At 32.5% G+C, this 13,825-nt stretch overlaps 2 protein-coding genes across 4 annotated transcripts; both read left to right on the top strand.

Annotated features, from left to right (window-relative positions):
• Positions 1 to 4,285: 4,285 nt before the first annotated feature.
• LOC114257431 (uncharacterized) lies at positions 4,286 to 8,467 on the top strand. 2 transcript variants are annotated; one of them, XM_028197188.2, is made up of 3 exons: positions 4,286 to 4,927; positions 6,606 to 7,056; positions 7,952 to 8,467. In XM_028197188.2, the coding sequence occupies exons 2-3, from the start codon at positions 6,628 to 6,630 to the stop codon at positions 8,210 to 8,212; spliced, it is 690 nt and encodes a 229-aa protein (XP_028052989.1). In that variant the 5' UTR covers positions 4,286 to 4,927; positions 6,606 to 6,627; the 3' UTR covers positions 8,213 to 8,467. The 2 variants fall into 2 exon arrangements, with proteins under 2 accessions (XP_028052989.1, XP_028052988.1); XM_028197187.2 differs by having other exon boundaries at positions 6,601 to 7,056.
• A 1,533-nt stretch (positions 8,468 to 10,000) lies between these two features.
• LOC114257429 (actin-depolymerizing factor 2-like) lies at positions 10,001 to 12,813 on the top strand. 2 transcript variants are annotated; one of them, XM_082904387.1, is made up of 3 exons: positions 10,001 to 10,383; positions 11,960 to 12,225; positions 12,342 to 12,813. In XM_082904387.1, exons 1-3 carry the CDS (start codon positions 10,381 to 10,383, stop codon positions 12,493 to 12,495), a joined length of 423 nt encoding a protein of 140 aa, XP_082760513.1. In that variant the 5' UTR covers positions 10,001 to 10,380; the 3' UTR covers positions 12,496 to 12,813. The 2 variants fall into 2 exon arrangements, with proteins under 2 accessions (XP_082760513.1, XP_082760512.1); XM_082904386.1 differs by lacking the exon at positions 10,001 to 10,383 and having other exon boundaries at positions 11,954 to 12,225.
• Positions 12,814 to 13,825: the final 1,012 nt, after the last annotated feature.

The raw sequence follows: 13,825 nt of genomic DNA, 5'->3' as shown, positions 1-13,825 counted from the left end.
ACAAGCATATGGAGAACTCTATCTGCAATCCACAATATACATCTAGATTTATAAATATATGTGTGTATGTATACATATATATATATATATATAGAGAGAGAGAGAGAGATTACGCTTGTGCTGTTGATATGTGCTTTATATTCAAAAGATAGTGATGATCTTGTTGTGAAAAATGAAGAGGGATGTGGAATTGAGGGTGGTGAAACTAGGTCTGGGTGGTTTAAGGAGGGTATGAACTAGGGGTATTTAACAGATATTCCGATCCGTCCAAACCGACCGAACTGAACCGATTTGCCGCATTCTGGATAGATATGTGATGATGAGCGGACGGTTGCAGATTGATTTTTTCCAACCCGCTTAGTTTTAGACGGATGGCGGATTTGAGATTTCTTTGGCCGCAACTGAACCGCCAAACTATGAGCTCCCCTAGTAATTTGTAAGATTTTGTGTTTTCAATTTGTTTAGATATACTGTTTGTATTTTTAATTGAAAATGAGTTTACATATTATGTTGTGTTTTCAATTTAAAAATCCTTTTATCAAATGTCAAGTGTTGATATTTGGTATTTTTGTGTAGAAAATATAAGGCTTAATTTTGCCATTTTTTTAAAAAAATCAAATTAAATAATTTTTGAATAAAAAAAAGTAATGAATTAGTTTTGATAATACATGGTTTTCTTATATGTGTTTATTATTGATATTTGACAATTTACTTGATAATCTTTTAGTTATGTTGAGTTAGATTGTTATCCAAAAAAAATGTTGGTAAATTGTTGTATTATGCTTAAAATTTGCAAAAGTTTAAACTGCTAAAGCGATTTACATCTATTTGCCAATTCGGCGGACGGATGCAGATTGGTTTTTTTCAATCCGTCAATCAGGCAGATGGATGGTGGATTAGAGGTTCCCTGGTCGCAACCGAATCATAAACACCCTTAGTATGAATAAGGGCTTGTAGGTGGAGGATAAGAAGGAGAAAGGAGTAGAGGATAAGAAAGAGATGTGAATGGTGAAGAACTCAAATTGGTGGTACAGGTAGGGGTGCAACCTGGGCAAGTTCGGACGGGTTGGGAGGTTGTCCAAACCTAACCCAAGTTTTGCCGAGACCTATCCAAACCCGTCCAGGCCCGAATTGGAATTTGAGGTTGCCTGCCCAAGCCCGACCTAAGTTAAACCCGAATTACCCGAGTTGTCCGAATTGTAAATGAATGTCATTTTTTTTTTTTGGTTCCAGCTACATTATTAAATTATTAAAATTTGACTTTATTTATATTTAAAAAAAAATCATTAATAACATCAAAATAAATAATTTATATAATATAAGAGATATGTTGCTATAGTAGTATTTACAATTTATGAGTAAGAATAAAAAAAAAGGTAAGATTTTGTGTTATTTGTATATATAATACATATTCAATATGGTTTAATAATCTAAATTACTTTGATATCATGTAATGACTAATAATTTATATATATTTAATATTTTTATATTTCTACATATGTATGATTCGGGTTTTGGATTACTCGGGTAATTAGATATCTTTGCCAAAGGGGTTGTTTGGAGTGTCATAAATAAGTGCACTTTTTGTCTTTTTGGACTAAAAAGTTGAGGAAGAAAATATGGTTGTTTGAGTTAACTTTTTGACTTTTTATGAAAAAATGTGTATTAAAAAATTGTATAAATTAGTGTGTAGGGGAAAATTAGGATTGAGAGTTGTGCAGCAGTAATTTTTGAATTTTGGTGAATAGTGATAACTTTTTAACTTTTTGAGTAATTTTTTGACTTTTTGACTTTTTCTCTACTTCTCAAACTTGGCCTAAGTCTGCCTAAATTTAATTCAAGCTTCTGAATTTTTGTCCAAGCCTATACTGAATTTGAAAATATTTTGTCCAAGTCCTAAAAAAATTTAGGCTAGGTTCAGGTTGCTCCGGTTAAGTCCGTCCAAGTTGCACCCCTAGGTAGGGGTTTGAGAAGGAAGGTGTTTGTTGAGGGTTTGAAGAACTTGTGTGTTTCAAATGGCACTCTTGGTTGGTTTGGATTTCCAAGGAAGCCGTGAAATAAAAGCTATTCGATTCGATTCGATTCAAATTCGCTCTGTGGTTACTAATAAAGAGATTTGATAGACCTAGGCAGCTCCCATTTTTGGTCCATAAACACTGCACTGGTGAAGAGAGGAGGAGGGCTAGTTACTGTCACCAGTGGTGATGACTGGCGGAGTTGTAGAGATAAAGAGAGGAGAAAGTGTAAGTTTCGGTAGAAGATGGTGGATTTGCATCTATCATTTGAAATTTGGGGCCAAAATACTTTCTTTTTTTTTTTACTTTTTCCCGTTACAAATGTGACGGTAGGTGTAAAAATGATACAGTTTCAAAAAATTTGAGGGTAAAATTGTAATTATTCAAAATATAGAGGTGTCATTGAAAATAGAGAAAAAGTATAAGGGTAAAAATGAAATTTTCTCTTACACTAATCTTTTTCAAACTTTGTTAATTCACATAATATTTGAATTATTTTTCATCAGTAATTTATTAGTTATATGAATGAAAAAAAAATATGCTATTGTCATATATTTCCTAATAAAATATATATTTATCGTTATTTATTTCACTATTTATCTACAATTGACGTTAATTTCAATCACTTTAATTATATTCCCAAAGAAAAATCAGTGTGTTTGAATTCAATTTTTTTGAAAATTGAGTTTTTAATTTTTCGTATTTTTTTTATTTTTAGTGAATATTTTTAAAATTTATGCAATTTTTTTATTTTTTTAGATGCACCTTACTTAGATATATTTAAATAGTAAAATATTTGTGAAAAATATATTTTTAAAAATTAATAAATACACAAAAATATAAAAAATGTACTGAATTTTCATATTTTTTATTAATATTTTTGGTATTTAGTATTTTTTTAAAAAAAATTCTACAAATATTATATTTTTTAAGTGTATTTATGTTAAGTGTGCCTAAAAATTTTAAAAATTACTTAAAATATTAAAAAAAATCAGTGAAAACAAAAAAATACGAAAAGCAAAAAAATAAAATTTTCTGAAAAGTGAATTTTAAAAACTAAAACCAAACAGAGTGAATATAATTGTGTTAAAAATATAAAGGGTTCGTTTGGGATATGAGTTAGTTTTTTGACTCTTTGACTATTTTAACCTGTGGCTAAAAAACTTGGTTTATGATGGACTTTTTGGTTTTTTTTTGTTTTTATTTTTATTTTTATGAGAGAAAAAATATAATAATTATGGATTAGATGTGACATTTTATCTTATTGAACTAAAAAATTTATTTTATTTTATTTTTTTGACTAAAATAACCAAAAAAATCACAAAAAAGTTTATGCCAAACCAACCCAAAATTAATTATATTTGGGCGAATTACACTAACAGCCTCTATAATCGGGGGGCTCGTGTCACTTTGATCCCTAACTTTTCAATTGTAACATATTTGACCCTAAATTTTGAATCTTGTTCCAAATAAGGACAATTAAAGATACCATTACTTAATTTGAAGGGCAAAATCGTCAATTTGATAAAATATAAACTAATTTGAAAAAAATAAATATCAAAAACATATTTTTGCATTTTAATTTTTTTTACCCACTAAAGATAAAATTATATAAAATTAATAAATATTTTAGACATTATTTTTTTTTTACCAAATTAATTTTTATTATATGTTTGGATGATGATCATGCAATGGATGATTGTTAGAATTTTAATGTGTAATCGATATATTTAATATATGAAATATTTTTAATTTTGAATTTTTTGATTTAATGAATTAATTTAATAATGATATCAAAGTTGTTGCCATATTTGACTTTTGAAAAAATAGAAACTAATTTAATAAAAATAAAAGCCGTCAATTACATGATCATCATCCAAACAAAAAATAAAAATTAATTTGATAAAATAAATACATAAATAAATGTCTAAAAAATTATCAATTTTACATAATTTTATCTTTACTGGATAGAAATAATTTTTAAAAAATAAAAAATATTTTTTTTGACATTTATTTTTATTAAATTAGTTTATATTTTATCCAATTGATGATTTTACTTTTGAAATTAAATAATAGTATCTTCAATTACTTTTATTTAAAAGAAAATTTAAAACTTAAAATCAAATATGTCAAAATTAAAAATTTAGAAATTAAAATGACATAAGTTGCAAATTATAGGATCATTAGTGTAATTTGTCATTATATTTTCTTTCATACTGTTTGGATTTTTTTTTATTTTATATATATATATATATATATTAAAAAAAAATATCTAGGAGATCGACGTTTCGCCTCCCGTCAACGTGCCCACTTTATTACCCTCCAAAAACTCAAAGACAAAACTCTCAATCTCATCGATCTATCCTTACTCTGATGTTTACCACATAAATTCCAAGCTTCAATTGTCAATCCTCAAAGTTTACAGATCTAAGATACAACAAGAGAGTATGTGCATCGATTAGGTCATTGGAATTGCTCAAGATTGGCCGAATAGCATCGGCCCAATGTGCTCGGTCTTCGCATCGTTCCTCCACAGGTCCACAACGATGACTCCTTTCACACCTTCCTTCAATGGCGGTTCGTGTTCGCATCGTCTCAAGCAGATCGGCAAGTGGTTTGGCCACGGTATTTTGAGTTAACATTCGGTTTTTTTTATAACATTGATCGACATTTAGGGCTTTTATATATATATATATATATATGATCGCGTGTATGTACGTGTTCAATCTGTTTGTGTTTTGAATTGTAATCGAGACTGCGGGAGGAATTGATCTGGAGAAGCAAGATTGAGTTTTTGAGTTGTTTGTTTGTATCGATTTCGTAACCTAGCCAGGATTGGATTTTGATTAAGCTGTTTTGGGGAATTTTGACGCTGTTGATTCGGGTGCTTAGCTCATCCTGTCACCGTTGAGGTAAATTTTATCTATTAATTTACTACTATATGTTAGTGGGCATTTGTTTTTGAATTTTAGAATGTAGTTTTAGGTGTTATATGTATTATTTTGGCAATGATCTGATATTGCCTGTGAGATCTTCGTTTCATGTTATCGGTGATGTTATTCTGTTCTCTGCGCCTGTTTGTTTCTAAATATTTGTATCTATTATATTGTCATCTCCTTTTATCTGTAATTTATTTCATTGTGATAATTCATGATGAAAACTTTAAATCTTAGCCCATAGTAATTTAACAAAAAAGTAGAAACCAGTATAAGTAGTGTCGGTGGCTCTAATTACCCAAAAAAGCATTATTGGATTGGTGACTAGGATTGGGGATTGGCCTTTTTATAAATTTAGATTTGTTATTTACTCACTTTGTGCAGATCCTCCTAGTTCCTCCTAGTTATTCAGGATTGCTGTGTCACAAAATCCATGTTGTGTCTGTCTTTTGGGGTACCTTGTGAATGTTGATTCATTTATTCTTATTTCTATTTACGTCTGGGATTTATTTTTTGGCAAAGGCAAGAAATTTATTAGAAAGGTCAGTGGGCCAAATCACAATATTAGAGAGCAACAACTTGAGAAGTTGGAATTCCAACTCTTAAGACTCTGTTTGGTTGAAAGTTTTGAAGAGAGATTTGGAAAGAGAAAGGAAAAAGGTACGTGAAACTAAGTGAAATGTAGGTATATTTTAATCACATTTCACCGTCCTTTTTCTTTTCCTTTTCCTTTTCCTTTTCCAAATCCCTCCCTAAATCTTTGAACCAAACACAGCCTAAGACTCTTAGAAAACGGGGCTCTACGTGCACAAGCATGTGCTGCCCCATTACATACTTCACTAACATGATTGAAGCGACAATTTAAAAAGTCAATTAGCTAAACCAAAAGAGTCTGGAATGACAGCAGCAATGCCCAGTGAAGCCGGCTTTTTGATGAAGAAGGGTCTTAGCTATAGTGTCAATGTCAGTCTCAAAATGGATATTTGAAAGCCTCCAAGCCAAAGCAAGTTGTAATCCTTCCCACGCAGCTAAGGCTTCAACGACTGCTATTACATCTGGTAATGCACTTCAATCCTATTCCAACAATAGATCCATTGTAATCGCGTGCCACAACAACCAACCCAAGCCTACTGAGTTTCCACTGCTCTGAGCCCTGGCATCAACATTACCTTAATGAATTAAGATGGGGGACATGACCATAGAATTTGATTCTTACTCAAACCAATAGTTGTGTTACCCACAGAGCCATTAGCACACCAAGCCAACACTTCTATTCCTGACGGAACCAACATGGCTTACTTTATCTTGGTCCACATTTACAGTCTCATACTCCTTGGATGTTAATTTAGAAGTAAGCTATCAAGACACTTGGATCATAACCAAAAACATGAAGAAACGGAGTGGTTGGCACTTTTATGACAAAAGAATATCAGATTAATCCAGTTGGGAATATGTTTAACCTATTTCTTCATAAAAACATCAATTCTTGTTCGGCTATATGACAATTCAAGTTTAAATACTTGTACATGTCCACTGACTCCCAACTCAAAACATTTTTTGTGACTTGTGGATATCTGGTTTTGCTTTGCTTTGGGTGGATAATTGACTCCTTAATTGATTAATTTTTCCCCTTTCGTTCTCTTTGCAAGGTTAGATTAGAAGTCCAGGATTCAATAATGGATGTCTCAGTTCAGTATGTTGACCCAGTCAAGGTAGATTTAATTAGTCCTAATGAATGGGGACAGTTGTGGAGTAACTGTAAGCAAGGTAGCAGCACCATAGGTGGTATGGTGGCAGAGCTTGGAAGTGCTCTTGAAGATGCTCTAGTTTTGCTATCTGCTTCTGCTCCACCCTTGGAGGGGTGTGAGATTGGTTGTCATAAAAAGGAAAAAGTGTGTGGGAAGTTAATTATTAATCAGGATGACTCTTTGATTGTAACATCTCCAAAAAAAATTGGAGAGCATGCGATGCTGTCATGCTCCAGAAATATGCTATTCCATGATGAACCTGTGAGTGGGAAAGCCAAGATATCAAATACCACATCGGAGGGACAAAGTTCTTTGCAATCTCACAATCCAACCAGCACCAGCATTACGTCTTTTCCTGTAAGTTTCTGACTCATCATCACACTGCATGGTGGACAAGTACTTTCTTCTTTAATATTGTTGTTGGCATTTTCCGATTTGTCATTTTTTTATCATCCCTCAATGCCCATACTAGAGCTCCTGATCTACCAACTTTTACTCCTCCCAGTCTTTTTGGATTTTATGTTAAACACAGATGACTGAAAATGCAAAAAACTAGCATAATTAGAATGGACAGTGTATTTACCAAATTTAACTGCATTATCAGAACTAATAAGCTTCTGAAAAATGATGGCTTTATGTGGCTTCCTGGTTTTACATCCATGAATTGATAATGTAACCGTTTTGTGTACATTTTTGACGGACTGATCAATTTTTTTTACTGCAAATATATCAATGCTTCTTTTACCATCTCAATTTCTCAAATCAAACTTTCATTAGGTGTGTGTAAAAACAAAGGGGTTTTACTATCTCTCATTAAATTTTCATCATGTGAGCATGTAAAATTGGGGTTCATATAGAGTGTGTATAAAATTATAATTCCAGGATTGACAGCTAATTAGGATATCAGCTATGTTTTATAACCACACCCATGCAAGTACAACTAAGGATGATGTAACTAATTAGGATACCAACAATGGGTCTCTCTGTTTTTACTATTATTCATAGTTTTTCTCATTTCCTAACCCAACCACGGAAGGAGAAAAAATAAAAACTTCTTGTACTTAATTTTTGCCATATCTTTTTGCTTTCCTTTTCTTTTTACTCCATAAATCCAAGATCCAAACACAGCATGAAGTGATTTCTGGATTCAAATATGTGCAGTTACATGATGCCCTTGGTTTTCTGCATCTCTTTTGTTGACATGCACTGTTCATCTTTGTATTTGACTATTTACTCTCAAATTTCTTTGAAGCTTGTTTCCGCTATGAAAGGTAGTCGTGAGAAACAAGGACTGCATGTTGGGAAGCTAAGTGTCAGTTGGGCTCCTGATGTCTATGACCCACCAGCTACATCCCAATCTCATACAGTGAAAAGCCATAACCAGCATCACTCCATGCCATCCAAGAAGAGTTACCGGCACAAGCACAAGGGAAAATCATCACGAAGTAGTAGCACGGACAAGAAACATCGCCATAAAACCGGTAGGAGCTCATCAAAAGTTGGCAGCTACTAGTGATGGAATGCTGTTAGGTGATTTTGATTGTGTCTGTCTGTGGACTATGGGGTCTGTGGATGTTGTTGTTTCCAATGCCTTTCTATTATGCCAGATTAGTAACTACTGGTTTGATGCTCTATGACAATCTTTTGCTTTCTTGTACAGACTGAAACTCTAGATAACCTAATGGGCTTAAATATTGTAATGTTGATAAATATGTATTTTTATGTGTGAGAAAATTGTGTTGGGATGGAGGCACTTATAAGGTAAAAAGGCGTAACAATCCACTGATTATAATATGATATGATGATTAGAAATACAGAATTCTGTCTTATTTGGCCTTTTGGTCTCTGGTATGTCGCTGAATTTGGTAGGAGGTTTATCACATCTGTAGAGGTTCAGGTTTCCAACGCATGACAACAATGCAAGGCCAATTTGAAAAGGACTTTAGAAATTAAAATTTGGCATTGGTTAGGCCAATTGGGAAGAGGAAGCTTTTATGTGTAGTTTGAAACTGGTATTTTAGATGCGGTGGTGGTGGTACATGTATTAATTAGTGTATCAACATTAGTTATAATATTATTATTGATCTCATTCATTATATAAATTATAAATATTAAAAATATCTTAAATTATGTCACATTATTAATTGATATATTAATTAATATACTAATTGATATATATAGTATTATTCTTTTAGATAAGGATGGAGAATGAGTGCTTGCTGCAAATGTGGCCAGCTTGTCACCCGAATTTGAGGATAGTAATGTTACCGAAATTAGATATTAAATTTTAAACACTAGTTGATGTGCCATCAATTTGTTAATTTAATAAGTCTATTAAACTGTGACCAAATAAAGGTTTTATTGGATAGATAATTTTGGGATTTTTAAAACTCGGCTTTTATAGCATTTTTATAAGGTAAGGAAATAAATAAATAATAAAACTAAAATTCCATTAAAAAAAAAAAAAAAAGTGAAAACAAGATTGTTATTAATTGATTTCCATTAAAAATAAAATAAAAAAAGTCAAGGGTAAAGTTAATGATTATTGGTCATTAGTCTCATACTTGCAAAAAAAAATATAAAAATATGTTAGAATATGTAAAAAGTAACAATAATTATTTTGATATTAATTTTTAAAATGTTCATAAAATTATCATTAGCATTATCTTATTAAAAGCAAAAATGAAAAGTTTATTTACAAAATTAGTACAAATTGGGCGGTGTTTGAGGAAAAAAAAATTTGGATTTTTTTTTGAGTTTTTTCACTAAAAGACAAAATTTTTGTAAAATAAAAAAAATAAATCTAAACAAAATATCACATTCAATTTCATAATTATTTCACTTTTTCTTTTACAAATATTACATTCAATCATAAAAAAATAAATTAACTTTGCAAACATAAAAAAATTTTATCCAATAATAATCTACAACTAAAAAAATTTACATAAAAATCCCCTTTTCAAAACACTATTTAACAATTTGCAGATTATTGTGGACAAGTACTCGTCGGTAGTCCCAAGATATTTGGCTCAGAGGTTGGAGATAACCAAAGAATTTGCAGATTATTTTCATTTTTTTTTTTTTAAAACTTTTTATCTGGGTCTAGGATAGAATTTTACGAAGGAAAATAAGTGAGAGTACTAATTAGTGTTTCTATTAATGATGTGGCAGTAGATCCCACCACGAATAATTTGATGTTTTGATCTTAGTGTTGTATTTTTTTCTTTTTTCATTGAGTGTCATGTTATTAGTGATATTTTTAGAGTTTTAAAATTAATGGTCTCTATCATTGTTGTTTTAGGAAGCCAAATTGAACAAGCAATCATGGAGCACATTCTTCCAGGGTCATATTCGACATTTCAACCTTCGCCACGTGCCTCCTTCCCATTGGTCCGACCTACTGTCCCTGTTGCTGTGATGTAGAACCACCATCACCGAATACCAGAGAGAGAGAGAGGGGGGGCCTGAATAGCAGAGAGAGAGAGAGAGAGAGAGAGAGAGTCCTCCATTATCTATAAACACAAGAGAGAGTCCTCCATTATCTATAAACACAAGTCTACGACAGTCTCATCTCTCTCGCTCTCTCTCTCTCTCTCTCTCTCTACATACATATCACCATTTTCCTAAATTTTCTCTCTCTAACTCTGTTCAATTGCCCCCGATCTTCTCCACCTCCACACCATGGTGAGTTCTTTGAACTATTTTCTAGTCCATTTTGCTTTGCTAGGGCTCATTTTCCTGTTTATATACGTTCTGTATACATATATATGCATTCATTTTTATGTATATGCTGTTTGAGTTGGTGTGTTTTCTTGGTTGATCTGTGATCTCCATGGTTTGTCAATATTTTCTACGATTTGCTTCAATTTCTCAGCTCATAGATCTGATTTTGACTGTTGATCTCTGAATGTCGTGTTGGTTTCGATTCGTATGATGGTCTAATATTGATTTGTTTGGTTTCATAGGCTGATTTCATTCGGATTTAGTGAGGATTATTGTTTGTTATCTTTGTAATTTGCTATTCTGAGACTGTAATTTGGTTTTAGATGTATTGTTGGTTTTATTATGTGTATAATTTTTAGTTGCTGCTTGTTTTTCTTGTTGTGAAGGTTTGGTTTTTTATTTTTATTTTCCTATCTGAATTCAATTTTGCATGGTCCAATTGTGTCATTGTTGTCTTAGTGTTTGCTGGTCTTCAAAGGCACTTACTATGGATTAAAAATCTATTATGAAAGTTGGTCTTTGCTTATATCTCCAGGAAACATATTCTTATAATGTCTGAGCTTTTCTTTCAATTTTAAATGTGGATAAGAAAAAAATTAGGGACAGGCCCTCACTTGTTAAATTTGAGACCACAAAGTAGAATAAGATTATGTTTTTCTTCTCTGTCTTTTTTGATTAATTGATTGTCTGTCTGATTCAAGATGCAACTTATAAAAATAAAAAATAAAAACCCTGCCTGAACATGATTTTCTTAGGACCTTGTGAACCAATCTTTGTAGTTTTTGTTTGTAGGTATTGAAATTTCCTTCATTTCCATGGTCTGTAATTTTATGAGCAAAATATTACCCTATGTGGTGCAATGTTGTAGACACCCACTCGAATAATGAGATTTTTAGATACATAGTTGGATGGCTAGATGATTTATCAAAAAAAAAATAGTTGGATGGCTAGATGTAATAAGAATGTCCACATAAGGATATATAGGTATTTTTATACCTGGGTTTGGTTGGATGTTGAACTAGAGATGAATGAAATTTGTAGTTGGGTTTTCTGGCCTATAAAAGGTTGGACGGTAGTCTTTGACTTTGTGGACTTATAAACTTCTACTTATTTGGGGACTTATACAGCCAAGTTAAAAGATTACTTTCTTTGACACTAGTCCACCATTTTATCGTCCTTTAAAAACCGAAGTCACACGTCTTTTGAGATTTTTCCTCTCCTCTTATTGTCCAAACTGTCTTGGAAGATAACAACAATGGAATCCTTTGACATCTCAAATCTTTGTGCAATTTTTTTCCTCTTCTACTATCATTGTGTCAATTGATGACGGTCCTCAAAATGTCGTATGATGTTTCGCTTCTCGACAATTCACACCATCATTGGGGTAAATATATGTATTCTTCAAAAAATAAATAAAATAGAATAGAAATGAAATGAAAAGAATTAAATGTTGATTTATTAAAACAAAGCTTTAAGAGAGGTCAATGTTATTTACGAATTGGAAGCTGATTTTGCTGTTATTTCATTCTGTATGCAGGCTAATGCAGCATCAGGGATGGCTGTTCATGACGATTGCAAGCTGAAGTTTTTGGAGTTGAAAGCAAAAAGAACTTACCGCTTCATAGTATACAAGATTGAGGAGGAGCAAAAGGAGGTTGTTGTGGAAAAGGTTGGTGAGCCTGCAAATAGCTATGAGGACTTCACTGCAAGCCTTCCTGCTGATGAGTGTCGATATGCTGTCTATGATTATGACTTTGTAACAGAAGAGAATTGCCAAAAGAGCAGAATTTTCTTCATTGCATGGTAATATTATCTATCTTTATTATTTTATTTTTTTTCCCCAAGTTTTCTCCTCCTTGCCCTTTTTCTGGAGCCCTGATTTAATGATCATTGCTGTTCGACTTTTTCTTACCACAAAGGTCTCCTGATACATCAAGAGTGAGGAGCAAAATGATTTATGCAAGCTCTAAGGACAGATTCAAGAGGGAACTAGATGGCATTCAGGTAGAGTTGCAGGCAACGGATCCAACTGAGATTGGCCTGGATGTTATCAAAAGCCGCTGTGATAAATAATTAATTCTCTGGTGTTGTAATGGAGTCTTTCATTCTCTCTCTGCTCTACTGAAGAGAGATGTTAATAGTTGTGGGACAGTTAAACTTGGTTATTAAGATATGATACTGGTTTGTTGTTCAAGTTTTTACATTATAATATTGTCGTCATCTAGTACAAGTTCAGTGTTTTATTTGAGCTTATTTGATGTTTCATTTTGTGTGGAACCTAAGAAAGAGTGTCTCATTTACAAGCTACTGTGTATCATTATCTGGCGCTGGATTACACCTTTTGGTTTATTTTTCCAACTTTGTAATGGATGTATGACCCTTTTCACGATCTTTCCAATTTTCCATGAGAGGAAGCTGTTAACTATTCAGATTGCTGTTTGGCATGGTTTACAGAAACATGGATTTGTGACTATTGTTATCCTTGTCTTTGCTTTTCTTCTCTGTTCGTTAGCTAATCATAGGTTGAATGAGATTCGGTATTTTTAGCCATCCTAACAGCTGGATTAATTATTTCATCCTTTCTTTCCTGTCTAAACCTGTTCTCTTGGGGTGAGGGAAAGGGTCAGAACTTCCACCAAAGATATGGGTTTAAGCCAGGTGACACTTAGGAGCCAAGGATGAGTAGTTAATTTGCTGTAGATCTTGTGACCTTTCTAGTTGTTTTATTGAGCATCTCTTTGAATTTGAGGTTGAATTGTGTTTCTATCTCATTGAATTTGAGACTGAATTGTGTTCCTTTCAATGTGGCTAGTGTTTGAAAATGGCTGGATTTTATACAATGGCAATAGTCCCAAATGTTTTGGCTAAATTTTACCAAGCATGTGAGGAAGTCAATTTGTAGATCTACGAGATAGGAGTTATTTCTTGGTATTTAAGTTGCTTATTTGATACTGGAGTTAGGTTGAAGCTAGTGGCATGCCATTATCATTATTCATTGTAAAAATTTGAGGGCAAGCAAGGCATAGAGTCTGGGAGCATACTGCAATATGTCCATGGTTGTGGAACTGTGGTGACGAATTTGAAGATTACAACTGATAAAACAATCTCAGCAAATTAATGAGTCACTTGTTAAGCTAAACTTATTTTCTTGTCAGGGTTACGGATGGTTTAGATACAATAGTTGTTTCTAATAGAATGTCGGTGTTGGTGCATGTGTGTGTATGTACAAGTCAGGAGACGGGAGTGAATTCTTTCTGTTGGTTCTCAAAAGCATCTAACTTCCTTGATGGCTACATTGTCGGTTGGCTGCCCCTTTGTAGATGAGTTCTCATGGCTTCATATTCAAGCCTTTAGAAAGGTAAGATGGGAAATCAGTATAAAAGAGAAAACTTGAAGCATGCCA

This window comes from Camellia sinensis, chromosome 14 (assembly GCF_055761805.1).
Source record: "Camellia sinensis isolate YWXY chromosome 14, ASM5576180v1, whole genome shotgun sequence".
Classification (NCBI taxonomy): domain Eukaryota; kingdom Viridiplantae; phylum Streptophyta; class Magnoliopsida; order Ericales; family Theaceae; genus Camellia; species Camellia sinensis.
The sequence above is the reverse complement of the archived record's forward strand: the minus strand, read 5'-3'. Positions and strand labels throughout refer to the sequence as shown.

Bases quoted from the DNA above. Each gene is read 5' to 3' on its own strand.
- LOC114257431 (XM_028197188.2), top strand. From the start codon at position 6,628: ATGGATGTCTCAGTTCAGTATGTTGACCCAGTCAAGGTAGATTTAATT. The intron at 7,057-7,951 runs GTAAGTTTCTGA...ATTTCTTTGAAG, and splicing joins CCAGCATTACGTCTTTTCCT to CTTGTTTCCGCTATGAAAGG.
- LOC114257429 (XM_082904386.1), top strand. From the start codon at position 11,954: ATGCAGGCTAATGCAGCATCAGGGATGGCTGTTCATGACGATTGCAAG. The intron at 12,226-12,341 runs GTAATATTATCT...CTTACCACAAAG, and splicing joins AGAATTTTCTTCATTGCATG to GTCTCCTGATACATCAAGAG.